Genomic DNA, 16,504 nt, shown 5'->3' with positions numbered 1-16,504 from the left:
AATTCATGCGATTATACAGATATGTCAATTTTTTTTAAAAAAAAAGCTTTTATTATAAAATTTCTATCTCTGAATACTTTAATTCCAAGTATAAGTTGTTTTTATCATATAATAAGAGATCGTAATACGAAACTGTATGTTGTATGTATATTTTAAGTATATTGGAATATTAGACACAGCATTAAGAAAAGTAAGAAAATTGAGTAAGAATTGATTGTTTATCTAACAAGTCCATTTTTTTGTAGATATTAAATTAAAATCATATTAAGTTATTGATTTTTTCGGTTTCAAATATTTCTTGGGGGTTCGCGTGCGAAGCGCGCAGGGGGTCGACGCTATTATTCTACTTATGTTGCATCAGCTATGAGGCTGCGGCAACTTGTTTACAACACATATATACATATATTTAGCGAGCACCATGGCCAGCTCTCCGTGGCTCGAGGAGGCCGGAGGGTGATGATCGGGTGCACGCAAAATAATGCGTAAGGCGTGAAATTAAGTTCCAAAAGGTCTTGTTAATCAATACAGTTTAAGGTAAGTCGGGATTAACCGCTAGCTTGTTGGTCGCGTAGCTCGGCAACGTAGCGTGTGCTGTTGTGTCTAGAGCCGAAGCGGAAGTAAGTTCGCCACTCTAGGTGGCCGCTACGAGACGCTGACTTCGTGAGTTGGCGTGAAGCTTGAAGGTGGCGGCACTGGGTGGTCAGGCTGTCGCGAAGACTTGGCGGGGCATGAGCTATTGTTTGCGCGGGTGCCGCAATATTTTTTTTTGCGGGATTAGCCCCTACATGTATGATTTATAATGTATGTATTAAAATTTTTTTTTCAAATTTTACTGATTCTGAGAATCGAACCCACATCTCACACCCTTCGGAATGTTCGTCGAGAACCTTATCGATTATACTAGGCAGCACACCGATTCGATCTCTGTTCTTAATACTTATGGATACCAACTGAGAAACTTCTAAATCAGAAAATTGATCGATAATTGGGCGTTTGTTATATGTGGTATGTGTAATTCATCCTGCTGATTTCAAATAAAATAGTTACAATTATTTTTAAGTGGTCTAATAATATTGAAATCAGGTTTTAAAGTTGGTTTGGTTATTTCTTGTACGGTTTGAGGTTCGAAAAAAATAAAAATACCAGTTTAGAGTGAAAAGTTTTTTATCAGTAAGCACTTTTAATTTTGTATTAAGTACAAAATGTTGAGAAAAAAATAAAAAATGCATTTAAGCAGTACCTGTCAGCGTGAGTGAGATATAGAGGGCTATTGATCGTCTGCTGTCGCGCTCACTTTCTGTTTCTATTGTACATACAGGTAGGCGTTTTTATTACTTTTCTCAATATTTTTTCGCTTGTAAAAAATGATGAATTAACATTAAAATTAGGATTTGATGGACTATTGGTTTTGGCAGGGTGACAATAATTGGAGTAGAGCGTGGTATTTTTAGGTTAAGAAAAAGAAATTTTATTGTGCGTTCAGTACAGAGAGCTGTTGTACACAAGTTGCCGCAGCCGCTCAGCTGATGCAACATAAGTAGAATGATAGTAGCGCCACCTATAACAAGTACAAATATGGCTGGCACGTAAATAATTGTAACTCCAACAGTATTATTTGTTTGTCATTGTTGAAAAAATTTTTTTTTGTAAACGGGATTACTTCAAAGTATAAATATTTGACTATAATGCAAGATTGCCCCAGGGTCTTTCAATTGTGTTTGCTCAAACTCCATGTTAACCCATCTTTAATAAAGAGCCTAAGAAATTCGTGCACGTGCATAATTACGCCCAGGTATCCGAAATAAGGCAGAGAGACAGAAAAAGTAATTCACTCGAACGTATTGTTAAACATATGTACATACCTACCTATGTGTAGGTAGGTAGTATAGATACTCTTTGTCGTGTATTATTGTTCTTTCTCGTTCATGTTGTTTGTATGTTAATGAATAAAAAGAATATAAAAGTAATGTAATATTTGCTTTTTCTTAATCTATAATATTCACTGATAAAAATAGATATCCGTAAAGAAACGGTATTTTTAATGTAAAAATATAAAATGAAGATTGTTTAAAGTGAAAAAAGTTAATAGATTCTTATCATAGACAATCAAATACCTCCGAGTTCAAAACCATATTCTTTAATGTTTCATATCTGTCGGGGGTCCCAAGACCTACACCTGGTTTTTTTTAACTTTATTTTTTTTTTCTACAAAAAAAATTGTTTATATCAGTTCTTTAATACCTATTTTTATATACTTATAGTTACAGCTTATCTCACAGATTGTGGTGTCTTCGTTATTTTAATGTAGAAAAATAATTTTTAAATTTGCTTATTTGCAAAGCAAACATTAACATTAAATATTAAAATACAAAAATTAAACAAACAAAATAACTATTAAATAGTTTCTTTTATGATGATGTTCCGTTTCCTACTTTTACTACGATTACTTCTTTTTAAAACAAGAAGTATTTAACAATCATTTTTTTAAACCATCAATTTGTTTTTTGAAAAAATTGTCGTCTAACTATACCACTTTTTATTTTAGCGAGATATTAAACGACAAAGTTGGGCACAGGGCCTCGCTGGCAGTGGCTGTGTGACCGCGCGTCTTTTATTACATCGGTGATATGATATATATGGATCGCAAAGCGAAAAAAGTGAGATTACGTTGTTTTGATTCGACGTTTCGATAGACGGTTAAATCATGGACTTTTTTTGTAAAGTTTATTTATCGATAAAATTATTTTTTTTGACTCGTAAGTTAAAAAGAAACGACACATTGATGGTTTGTCTATAATTGGGTAGTTTTTGAGCATTATATTTATTGCTCGTTTTTGAGGCTCTATAAACTGGTGGCTGAATACGTTTTTTTACCCACGCTAAAGATAAAATGTGAGCTAATTATTTTACTTGGTGATCATGATTGTTACTTCGCTGTAACACTCATAAAGGAAATTTTTTAGACGGTTTATAATGTTTTAATTTGATTCTTTTTACAAAGGTGAGTTTTTTTCATACATACCTAACCTAGAGTGAAATCAAAGTACGTCGTCGTGTCTATTCTTACAAAGTAGAACGTTAAAACGAATTTTAAAACCGCTTTTTGTTTCTTGATTGCTTTAACAATAGTTTTTCATCTCGATGCTGTAATCCCTTGGGGTTGTCCAATCACAGCAGTACATCCAAAAATTTATCAAACTTTCTAACTGATTTTCTAGAGACATACCCTGCTACTTTTGACAGATCAAAGATTTGTACAAAATGCAGATCTCAACTTTCCAAATTAAAATATCAAAACTATGTTTCTAGTTCCAAGAACAAAACTGCAAAAATTAAAGCAAACTGCAAGAACAGTTATTATAAAGCGTGTGTTGCTGTCCTTCATCAAATTAAAGAAAAAATTGCTCTTTGAAGTAGTAGAGATAAAAGAATTTTGTTCCTTACTCTGTCTCCGAAATTCAAAACTCGTAATGACATTATAAGTGAACTTAGCTGTTCAGAAAGGGAAGCCAGGCAAACTGAAGCTTTGTTCTCTGAGAACGGCATATTAACAGCTCCAAAAAAAAAAACGAGGCAAAGTACTTCCTCCCGAAACGGAAAATTTAGTAAAAAATTCTTATATAGAAGGTGACGTAAGTCAATTAATGCCTGGCATCAAGGATTTTATTCCAGTAAAACAAAAAGATGATTAGAGGATCCACATACAAAATTGATTGCTTGACTATTTGAATGATTTGTTTTATCAATTCAAAAAGGTACACGAAAATATCGAGATTGTTTTAACAAAATTTACTTTCCTTTGATCCTTACATTGCATTCTAGTTAAAAGCAGTGGAACTCATACAGTTTAAATAAACAATTTCAGTATTTTCAAAACCTCAAAACAAACTTGGAGAACGGCCAATTGGTCATGTGTTGTGATTTCGTGGAGAACTACGCGTACGTTGTGCAAAACTCTACACAATCGTTTGATTGGAACAACAATCAGGCAGCTGTATATACGGTAGTAACTTATTATAAAGAGATGAAGTGAAACATAAAAGTATTTCCGTTATTTCCGATAATTAAGCACATGATACCATAACTGTGTACGAGTATTAAAAAATTATTATCAATTATTTAAAAAATAATTTTAATCCCAAAAAAATTTTTTAATACACTGATAAAGCTGGTCAACATTTGAAAACAACATAGTTCTCAAAATCTTTGATACCATTAAACAGACCTCTGTATATTAGCTGAATGGCATTTCTTTGTCACAGCACATGGTGAGGATGCTTGTGATTGCGTTGGAACCAATTAAAGCTAGGTGCGAGAAGAGCAAGTTTCGGAGAAGCATATTACCTCTTCTAAGGCTTTTTATGACTAGGAAAAAGTCACTGCAAAGAAACTGAAATTTTTTTTAGTGCTTAGTCAGATTACGAAGCCCCTGCTTTATTTTTAAAAAATAGGTTTAAAAAATGCAAAGCTATTCCAGAAACATTAAACTGTCATGCAATTATTCTTCTTGGTAATAACTATTTTATGTTTAAAACTACATCTTCAACTAAAAAATACGAAACTTTTCCTCAAATAAAGGAAGAAATTCATAAAGCAATTACTAGTTAAAAGAAAAAATGTATATTACCGAAGAAAAAAACTAACTGATCCTTGCATTCATTATGTGAAAAATGTAATTACAGAATTAGAACTTTGTAAATAATATGTTGTATCTAAGTGAATTAAAAAAACTAATCTTACCATGAAAAAGCTAAGGAAAAACATGTCGATCCTGTATATTTAATATTATTTCTAATGTTGTCATAATGCCCCAATAATGAGAAGAAAAGAGCATGATTTGATACTCGTGGATAGAGCTAGGACAGTTGACGTGAATCGCCTCAAATATATGTCGATGAAAGGTGACGTATCCGAACAATTATATGTTTGGGAGGTTAATTATGAGGAGAAATGGGAAGATATGTAAGCCTTCGCATAGTTCTATTATGTTATTAATATATATCTTAAAAGCACGTACAGTCTGCATAAGTCGGCATTTCTCTGAAATACTTGAAAAGAGATGTTCTACAAAGAAGTCAATATATATTACAATAAATTGACGTAAATGTCGCCTTATTGTATGTAATATATAGGAATACAATTCAGTACAGTATATCTATTTATGTATCATTACCTATTTTTGCACGGTATAAATTATATCTATTGTTTTTGAATAAAAAGATATTGGTAAAATTTTAAGTGTGCTTTGTTAAAATTATTTTTTTTTAAGCCTAACTTACAATTTCAATTTCTGTATTTTATAATGAATCCATCAGTAAGTTTCTGAGTTGCTAGCGTTAGTAGTGTCACTAATAAATTGTAGCTTGGTTTTACTAAAATAAATGAGCCGGCAATCATAATAACAACAATATTCATACGAATATTATAATTATACAATAATTATACAATTATTTATCAATGCAGGCAAAAAGTGCATTTATAGACCAGCCATTCGGGGGTTCTAGTATAAAAAAAATGCTAACGTCACTTTGACCTCCCCATTTTTTACCTTTCTATATGTGCATTTATTTTACATAGTTTAATATCTAAATAGTTGTACATTATTGTTTAATTGTGCGATGAAGAAGAAAAAAAAATGTTTTTTCTTTGTTTTTGGTTTTATAGTTTATGCTAAAGATATTACAGCAATATTTTAATAAAATAAGTTGTGGGTATCAAAAAACATGTATCAAATAAGTCCCAGAAAATTTAATTTAAAAAATAAGAACCCTAAAGACTTGTAAGTCCCACTAAACATAAACTTTTTAGCGAAGAATAAGCAATTTTTTTCGCATTTCAAATATTTATTTTTCTTGCAATAATGCATTTATTTATTAAAAGGCAAAGTTTCATTTTTTTCTCTGTAAAATTACCCACTTAAATTTTAGTTCAAACACCCCTCTCCCTTCCTGGCTCCTTTACAGTTTTCTTTCACATCTTATCCTCGACCCCCTCAAAAAAAGCGAAACTCGTTTTTCTCTGTAACATTAGCTCAATTGAATTTTGGATAGCCCCCTTCATCCCTGCATCACCTCTAACATTTTTCGGCCCCCCTCCTTTCGCTACGTTAATGACAAAATTCTATTTATTTGTTTTGCACACCCTTGTCCCCATACATTTTTCATACCCTTTGTCCCCTCTGAAGAAGACAAATTTCTATGAATTTGTTTGCTCCTTCTCCCTCCCAGCACGTTCTTTGCCCCCCCTTGCCACCTCTCAAAAAAACAAAATTGTATTCATTTGTTTTGCTCCCTTAATCCCCCTCTTAATCTCCCTTAGCCTCTCCTACAAATAAAACCAGATTCCTTTTACTTCCCTGGTGAATTCACCTAACTAAATTTTGGTTATCAAGCCAATAATATATTAGGTTAGCTCCCCTCCCACCTGTCGCTCTGTCACCCTCACGTTTTTTTTTTTTTTTTTGGTTAAACAAGTCATCTTCCTTTCTTGTTAGCATAAAGGAGAAATTTTTTTATTTATTTCCATGTTAAATAAACCTAATAAAACTTGTGTTTATTTCTAACTGGTTCTTGGTTCCGCTAATGAAATACAATATTCAGTAGAGCAGGTTTAATAGTAGGTTTATAAAAAAATGTGAAAGTCAGTTTGACCTGTCCATTTTTAACTTTTTTATGTGCACATTTACTGTACCAACTTTTCAACACTTAAGGTGGCTCCTCACTATAAATCCCACAAGAAGAGTAAGCATACTGCAACACAGCTTTTCATTGGCTGTGGAGGTTCTTGACTAAAAATGGATAGGTACCTATAGTCCCTTCAAAAAAAGTTTAGTCACATCTACACCGTTGACCTATGTCGTACAATACAGTGACCCGAGCAGACGTATGTATATAAATCTGACAACATAACCCTTGTATGTAAACAATAAAAAGCTGACGAAGTCTGAGAAATTGGGAAGTCTGAGGAAACCATCAAAAGTCACGCAAAAAGTATATTGGTTATCGCTGAAGAAAAAATATTGAAAGTACTTAAAGTACAGAATAAAGGTACTTTATTACAGTACAAAGACAACTTGTCTTCAAGAATAATAAACAAAATGGCAGAAACTGGTATTACTAATACCGTCTTACAAGAAGCATTCAGCACAAACGGTAAAGAGGGTCTCCGCATTTTACTCTCTGAAAATGTTAATAATAAGCCACGGGTGACCAAAGACAAAAAAACTTTAGAAAAAATCTACAAGTTATTTATTAGTGACGAGTAAATACAACCGTGTCCTAATTTTATCGTGATATATTCTATTAATTTTATCTATTAGTCAAAAAAGTACATAAGTCAGCCCCGCATTAAATTATTTTTTTAGTTCAGCGTCTCATTTATTTTTATTATAATTACGATTCCCCACAACTCCTATTCATTTTACGTACAACTTTCTGACCAATTCAAGCTACGCGGGCTACCGCTCTTCGGTGTAGCAGACGCCCTACACTTTTCATCTGTTCCGTGACTTGCACAGTTATCTACTATTTTCACAAAATATCCTATAAAACCCATGGTAATGTTCAAGCACCTGAATGTCGTTGGAGAGATTCTGATTTCTTCTATCTGCTACATAGTTTTCTATTAAGAACTACAGTATCTTTGCTGAGATATCATACAACCTGCGCCACCAATTTGACGACCCTCCATAAGAGGCTATGTTACAGAGTCTATTTTCCAGTTAGTTTTTTTCAACAATTTTGGTGGTGACGAGGTCTAAAATTTTGGGAAAAGACTCCTTGCACCTTCAAGAATCATCCTTTAAAATATCATTTAATACTCCAGTGTTTTGATTTAGTGAGGAGCCACCTTAAGTAGTGGTGCATTATTGTTAAATTGTGCCATGAAGTGAAAAAAAATTATTATTTTTTGGTTGTACAATTTATTCCAAAGACTTCACAGCAATACTCAAATGAAATCAGTTGTAGGTAGTAAACATGTTCACCAAATAAGCCCCGGAAAATTTAAATCGAGCATTTTGTTTATAAAAATCGAAAAAACTGCAAAAAAATTATTCGTATGAAAAATAAGAACCCTACAGGCTCGTCAGTACCACTAAATATCAAATTTGTATCGAAAATTAAGCATTTTTTTTCACTTTCTAAATATCTATACTTTTTAAAAAAATGCATTTATTTATTAGAAAGGCACTCGTTTGAGAATCGCATAACCTTTTTTTTTTAATGTTGCAGCAAACGTGATTAGGCTTATTTTATCCTTAAAGACTTGTAATCACTCATTTACGGTGAATCAATTTAAGCAACGTAGACACCACAAAATACATTATAAAAAAGCGCTGAGTTGCAAAATTAATTTTTTTAACGATTTTGACAAAATCGATTCGAGCGTTTTAAATTATTCGTGCTAGCAGAATCATCATTATCTTGGCTTCCTGTGATCGTTCAGAAAACTATAATTTATCGATTTGATACAATGGAACGAAAATTTGAAGTAGATAAATAACACGTGTTAATACCTAATACGCTTGTTTACGTGTACTGAACCGTTCACTTATTTTATGAATCATTATTATTTAATAATGTTCTCAGTGACGTGAATAAAATTGATTATAATAATATTTTTAAATCAAATAAATTAATAGACTCTAATGGCATAATGTGAATAAATTGTATTTTTATAAAAGTTAAGAACGTTTCGGTTGTATATTGACAATCCTTTTTAAGTAAAAAGTAAGCAATGTTAAATGTATTTGTTTCAAATTGTATAACAATAGATTTATTCAGTCAATTTTCAATTAATGATCTTAAACGTACTGAAGTAGGAGTATTGTCAGAGTCTAATAGTTTAGTTTAAATAATCCCTTGCTGAACTGCATAGGAAGGTGTTAAAACCGTATAAAACGCCAAGCGTTAGGGCAAAAATCAGAGCTCTCATCTGGAGAAAAAATCCAGAGACATCTCTCTCGCTTAGATGTTCACATTGGTGGACAACCCTGATACGTTATACCCAGCAACCGTCATTATCGAGTGTTAAACGAGTAACCTGAAATTTCTCAGGACGTATACTCGACCTCAAGACTTACCCACGTGCGTTCAGCTATCCCACCATATTCTTTTGACGACCGAAACTTAAATAAAGAGTAAGTTATATTCAACTCTCTTCTCTTTCTATTTTTTATTTTCCAAGACCTTTCTACCCGCAAAAATTAGGCGTGATTCCGTAATCTTACAATACTATTTACAAGATAACTCGCACTAGCGAACTAGAGTAACAGGCAACGGGACCCCATGCTCTAAATTCACCTACTAATATATGTGCGATAAACTCCGAGGCTACCTAACCCCAACCGACGGCAACGCTGGGAAGCTTGGACGCATATATATAACAGGCATAGTGGAAAAGGAGCTCACCTCATTGCCTACTACGACTGCTCTAAAGTAATCAGCGTCTTCGCGTATACATCATTGCTGAGGTAGCCTAACCTCAGCTGGACAACAGACCCAGCTGGAAGCCAGACGGTGTATACGTGACAGAAGCAGTGTAGCCGGGACACACTCTTCTGATTAAACATAAGTGCCGGCCACAGCACCTTTCGCCCCATTCCTACAGTACTCCTCAAGTCCAATCAATTTCTGGCTGGCTATTAAGCGCAAGCTTAGGCCTAAAATTGATGATAGTATAGTTACGTCCCTGTGACGTAACATCAGCAAATGACACTGAAGAAATTTATATGCTGTAAAACGATTTTTTTGGGTAAGTTAAAACAATTTGTTTGTTCAAGTTGTAAAGACGACAATATGAACAAAAATTATAAATACGAAAATGTGTATTTTTTAAAATCTTCAAATTCAAGTATAACTTTTATGTTTCAAATTTTACCTGCAAATGTAATGTAAAAAATTTAAATGGTATAAATCGAGTTTTCAGCTATAAACAATTGTTCCCATTTTTATCATTTATATTGCACAATAGAGAAAAACTTACTACAAAAAAATTTTTAATTGAACGAGCTTTGCAACTTTAGATTAAACACTTTGTTGTAGAATTCGAATGTCTTCTATTCGCATGCATAAAACGATTGTTTTGCCGTTTTTAAATCTTTTTTTTATTACGGTGCATCTGCATTGCATGACCGAATACAATGTATAATACAAAAAGATTGTAGTTTGTAGCATTTTAAAACTTTTACGGTAAATATAAACGTGTAAAGTTTGTGTCTTAAAACTTCGAGCCAAAAAACATGTTCTTTACTCTTAGATTGCTAAATTAAAAATGCTGCTAAAATTTTTTTTTTTCGACGAAAACTGACCGAATACATTAGCTTTGACACTAAACTTAAAGTTACCTACAAAACTTAAGCCTATTTAGATAAGATTACCTAAGTAAGTCGAAAAATTTTAGATAAGAGTTGAGAGTGCAACTTTATGAAGATCAGATGACAGGTGCATTTAATCTTTAGATGGAAAGTACTTTACTATTTTTACATACAAATTTCCTCCTGAGCTAAAAGTTAAGATAGCAGCTATAAGTGTACAATAAAATTTTTTATATAAGTGGTAAAAGTGATTTTTTAATTTAAAAAAAAAGAAAAAAGCAAGCTTAAAGCTTAAAATCTTGTGAGTGACGAGGGTAATCTTTGAAAAACCTTAGACATTCAAATTGAGCACTATGATAAATTATTACCCTAAATTAACAACACTTCTGTAGTAAGTCGATTTTTGAACCCACTAATTTTTACACATTCAGCACAAATATATCATGTACATATTTTCTATTTACTATATTCAATATTATTTTGATGCACTACTTTTAACATTACAACATAAATTATTTTACAGATGTGGTGTTGTGTACAACGTGCCATCCAACAGATAATATAATAGCATCTGCTGCATTAGAGAACGATAAAACTATCAAATTATGGAAAAGTGATGCCTAAGAAACTTCAGAAAATATCATACTTCCTTATCTTCCGTAACTAATACGTGAAAAGTCTTGTCCAAGACTTTAATAGTCCGAACTTAGTCGCTATAAGTTTAATAAAAATTTTACAATAATATTGTGTACTGCGCTAACGCAATCATTAGTAGAAAGTACAAACCAAAATTCTTCATAAACTTTACATTTTTAAAATACATGGCTTTTTATTCATACACCTGTTGTTTTTTAAATTTTTACTTTGTTACAAAACAATAATTTTTCATGCTTATACGTATCACTAGTAATTTTAATTATCTTACAACCTCGATTTCAAGCAACCTGATAAACCATTTATTATATTGAATAATTATACATTGCAAACAATCTTACTAACTTACATTTAATATGGTAAGTTATCTCATCCGTTTAGGCAATATTATACAATTTTCTTAGGCTTATTATACAATATTTTTTGTTACCTATGTGTTCTATGTCTCGATTGGTACGGTAATTCTTTGCCTCTTATTATAACGACTTATTTTTTAACGTTTTTTTTTTTTATCATGAGTACACTAAGCACAAAAAATGTACACTACGAAAAGAGCTATTTTTTTTTTTTTAAATGCATAAAATCATGAAATGTTCGTTAAAAAGAACAAAATGATGAGCTGCACAAATCTAAGACACAGGGGTATTAATACTGATGAACAATAAGTCTTGAAGTATCAATAAAACGTGCAGTCATAACAGGTTTGCGTATTACAAGTTGATCAACAAATTAACGAATGTACAACAAAACTATTCTATTTTTTATCATTCTGGTATTAACTATAAACTTTTGAAAAAATCTTTCCATTTTCAGCACAATGAAGAAGAAAGTTTGTATGACATGGGATATCAATAGTAACATAGTTTATGTGTTCATGAAGTTCATGTTTTGTTAATATGTATAGTATGTTGTATCAAAAATTTTCGATGACTTTTTTATAATGACATATTTTTTTAGAGTGTTACTAGCATCGGAATAGTTCTTCTATTATAATTTTTTTACAGACGATGTTCCTAAATTCATCGAGATACTGTAATAACAGCCCACACTTTGATCCATCCCAATAATTTCTTATAGTCAAGTGCGCCAATAAATACAGTTTCAAAAATTTGAGAATCAATTAGAATGATGAATTGAGTAATGTGAACATTCATCCCACGTCATATACTTAATATTTGTAACTTCGAAACTCTCAGCTTCGTTCTGAACGTGAGAAAATTGAGTGCTCAGTGATAAAAATCGAGCTTTATATTTCCGTCTGCAGCCCCGTGACCTGTGACTTACCTTTTTTTGAAAAAAGCTGCCGTTAAGAAAATTGTAGAACGCGTGCAATCTCTAAACAGTTTTATAAAGCGCTCATCTTACTTGTACTGGAGTGTAAAATTCGAGAGATTGCTGAGCCACTGTAAACTTAATTCAAAATTTTGGTTCTTACGTTAGGAGCAGCAGCTTAAAACTCATCATCCCCACGGGTACTTAAACCTAGGTTAAGAAAAATCATTGCAGTCAACCGTGGAAGATCTTGTAACTGCGTGTCCGTGAGCAACGGCTAACCAACGATTATAGACGTATATTTAGAGAAATAAGCACTTTTTTAAAACCTCTTAAAGGTTAATCTAAAATTAGGAATTTTCATTGTTCTATTATTCGCACCTAACTTGATTCAATAAATTTTTAAAGGCAAAACTTGGTTTTTCATAAGATTTTTACTGTTAAACCTTTCTTGAACTAGAGTATTTTGAAATTGAAAAGCCTAATAGTTAAAAAGAAATCTTTTATGTTAAATTGATGCATTATATACAGAACAGAAATAAAAATGAAGATATTACAAAGACCTTTACAAGGACGGAAGAAAAAAAAGTAGACTAAAAACGAAAGTACTGTATAACATTTACATTTTTATACGTAAAGATATATTGTAGGTTAGATAATAGTATGCTATTTGATATACTTACACGACGTCGCTCATATTATCGAATAAAACTTGACATTACAACGCCGAGTCAACGGGCTGAAAAGGCAAGCACACTGCAAGGAGTTTGGATTAACGGTGAAAGCAAAAAGCAGAAGTAATAAGCAGCATTAGTTTGTGTATGTATATCTATAAACACATAACTTGTGCTTTCTGTTTTTATAAATATATCTGTACAAGCCAATGCTGCTAATGCTTTCGGCTTTCTCCTTCCACCGCGAATAGCCTGCAACAGCAAATAAGGCCTTTGGATCAATAGCTGATCCCTAGAAAAATTTATTTGTTTGTAGAACTAATCTTCGAGCTCTGCCGTTTACTTACATGTTTGGATGTAACATAATGAAATTAATATGTATTAAATTTGGTTTTTTCCTGCAACAATTTATTGAGATCTTTTAACAAGTTTCCTTTAATTTTATTCCAGGATTCATCTGGGGATACTAACTGTAAGCTATAGGTGTTCGCCTACTGCAGAAGTAGTTAACAGTAGACTATCAAGCTTTATTGGGTTGGGAGGGGGGAGCTAAAGTCTTCATGTAGGAACGTTTGTAATATACCGCCGATGAATGAAGCCCACAGCGCGTAATACGTTTTTGTTCAGAGATAACTTACGTTCTAGCTGAAAAAAAAAATTAAGCTAATTCTAACTCGCTTCATCACATTTTTGTAAGTCCAGAGAGATAAAATGAGCATCACTATCGGCCTAAGCCATTTCGTTAGTTGCTTATATGAACTAAGAGCAGTATATTTCAATCAAAGAAGATGTTATAAAATACGTTTTATCTTATAAATTAACTAAAATTAAGTAAGCCATTCTTTCTAATCAACTTGGTCTTCATAATAAATATTGCTAGATTCATCACTAATCCCATCAAATAATCCTAGCTTATTCCTTCCTCTGATAGCATAGATTTCGTTGACTAATGTTGACTAAAAGTCGACATTCTGCTATTTTTTCATCGTCGATTCTATTGACAGATTGAAAAAAGGTGCACAAACCCGAGAACTACGAGGTTTAGTTAGTCAACGAAAATCATGCCATCAGAGGAAGGAATAAGTTAGGATTATTTGATGGGATTAGTAATAAACCCCAAGAAATGCTATGAGCAGAACTTTTTATACACTCTATGAGTAGATGATAAGCTGTACCGGTTTTAGTACCTCTCTCCCCCCTGTGGTGGTGGTTGGGAAGAGGCCAGCCGGGCAATGGGTAGCCAACTTGTCTGTGGGTAGGGGAGGAAAAGAGGCGGTGGGTGGGGCTGTATTGAGCCACTTCGTGGTAGGGAAGATTAGACTATCAGGCGGTGGGTGGTGAGAACTACTCGAATGGTAACGTAAAGGGCCCTGTGATCTGGATGCTGGTAGTTGTGACGTTAGATGATACCCATGACTTCCTTCGTTTTCAGCTGGAAATTGAGCTTTGGCGTCAGGATAGCTAAAAAATTGTAGGCTACTAACAAGCTCAGCGTATATCGAAAGAAAGATGATCAAGCATGAACAAGTATTTCTTATCAGCGGATTTTTTTTCTTCCACTCATCACCATTTAGGGGTCTCAGTGGAATCTTTTTTTATGTGAAACATCTATTGGCGCGCTTGGGGGGTTCGACCGACGCGATAAAGCGACCCGTGCCATGGCACGATCTCCGGTTTAACTCGGCTTAGCTTAGCTCGGCTCTATATCTCTTTCTCCACGCGTTTACTACCGCCCTTCTCTCGTTTTTAACGTGTACTACCCGTATATATATAGCTATATAGAAGAGTATATAATAAGTAAATATCATATATGTATTGTACATATAGCATATACATACGTACACACATGTATTATATAATATATATGTGTAAAAAAATTTTTTAAATTTTACGGACTCCGAGAATCGAACCCAAATCGTGTGGATTGGTAGTCAGGAACCTTATTGATTGTGCTACGCAGCATGATGATCTGATCTCTGTTCTTATTACTTATGGATACCAACCGAGAAACTTCTGAATTAGAAAATTAATCTATAATAGAGCGTTTTTTTATTACATATAATTGAGCCTGCTGATTTCAAAAGAAATAGTAATGATTATTTTTGAGTGCTCTAACAATATCAAAATTATGTAAAATTGTGTTTAAAGTTCGTTTTGCTTATATCTTTTAACGGTTGAATATACAGAAAAATAAAAATACCAGCGTGTGAGGCGAAAAATTTTCTATCAATAAGCACTTTTAATTTTGTTCCGACTAGCGCAAAATGTTTAGAAAAAAATAAAAAAGGCATTTTGGCAGTGCCTGTAAAAGTAAGCCAGATAGAGAGAGCCATTAATCATCTGCTGTCGCGCTTGCTCTCTTTCTTTCTTTCTCTCTCTCTCTCTCTCTCTCTCTCTCTCTATTTTTCTCATACAGGTAGGCTTTTTTCATGGCTTTTTTAAATATTTTGCGCGTGTAGAAAATGATAGATAAATATTAGAATTAGTATCATTTTTTCTTCATTAAAAAAAAATTCCTTCTCTGTAAACTGGATTGTTTTAGAATATCATTATTCGACTATAATGCAAAGTTTTCCCGGGGTCTTCCAATTGTGTTTATTAAAACTCCATTTTAACCGGTCTTTAAAAAGAAGCCAACAATATTCGCGTACGTGCGCAACTACGCACAGTAAACAGGTATCGAGAAAGAGAGACAGAGAAAGCAATACACCTGATCGTTTGTTAAACTAATGTATGTACCTATGTGTAGGTAGGTAGGTAGTATAGATATACTCTTTGCCGTGTATTACTGTTCTTTCTTGTTCTCGTTGTTTATATATTAATGAACCGAAAAAAAAATATAAACATAATTTGCTTTTTCCTAATCCATGAAATTCACTGATAAAAATACATATTTATAAATAAACTGTCTTTTGAATATGAAAATATGAAATGAAGATTATTTAGAGTAAAAAAAATAAATACTTTTTCGATCTCGCACGTTTTAGAGAGACTGGTGTGCGCTCGGTTGAAAAATTAGGATTCGCCACATAAGTGACATTGCTCCGTGGCTGCCTTACGTCCCTTGGGCCACAAAAAAGCCCTAAAGACAGTGGCACTTATCTGACGAAAACTACTATTTTTATCGTAGACAATCAAATACTACCGAGTTCAGTAACATATTCTTAAATATTTAACATCTGTCGTCGGTCTCGAGACCCACACGTGATTTTTTTTTCTTTTTTATCGAAAGTGGGCGTATCAAATTGGAAAAAAAAAATGTTGACGCTTTTATTGTGAAAAGTGGAGCGCATATCTCTTTCAACTGACCAACGCTGGCTCGCTTATTTTGACGCAATACCTTGCCAAGTAATGGAGCTATTATTTCTTATACACACAGATGCGTTAGCCGTGGCCAATGGCTTTTTCGCTTTATTGTTTAGGCGTGTAGTATACCAGCGTAATATTATTTATTCTTGAAAGCAGGCGTAGCTATTAATGAGAGACAGAACATGGATACTACTGCATGCATTCCATTACCAAAACAGATCCCGTATCGCTTGTAATTGCTCAACGCTTGCTCACTCATTTTTGACGCTGTTCCTTGCCA

At 33.0% G+C, this 16,504-nt stretch overlaps 1 protein-coding gene across 2 annotated transcripts in view; it reads left to right on the top strand.

The window, feature by feature from the left end:
• wds (WD repeat-containing protein wds) overlaps nt 1-11,122 on the top strand; it is a 112,845-nt gene extending 101,723 nt beyond the window's left edge. For both annotated transcript variants that reach the window (XM_089595023.1, XM_089595022.1), the window contains one exon: nt 10,839-11,122. In XM_089595023.1, coding sequence (XP_089451149.1) covers nt 10,839-10,939 — 101 coding nt within the window. In that variant the 3' untranslated portion in view covers nt 10,940-11,122. The remainder of the gene's footprint in view (nt 1-10,838) is intronic.
• The last annotated feature ends 5,382 nt before the right edge of the window (nt 11,123-16,504 follow it).

Source organism: Copidosoma floridanum, unplaced genomic scaffold, assembly GCF_036245765.1.
Source record: "Copidosoma floridanum isolate Cflo_tuat_1 unplaced genomic scaffold, Cflo_Japanese_pri ptg000024l, whole genome shotgun sequence".
In the NCBI taxonomy this organism is placed as follows: Eukaryota; Metazoa; Arthropoda; class Insecta; order Hymenoptera; family Encyrtidae; genus Copidosoma; species Copidosoma floridanum.
Note: the sequence above shows the minus strand (reverse complement) of the source record. Positions and strands in the feature narration are given on the sequence as shown.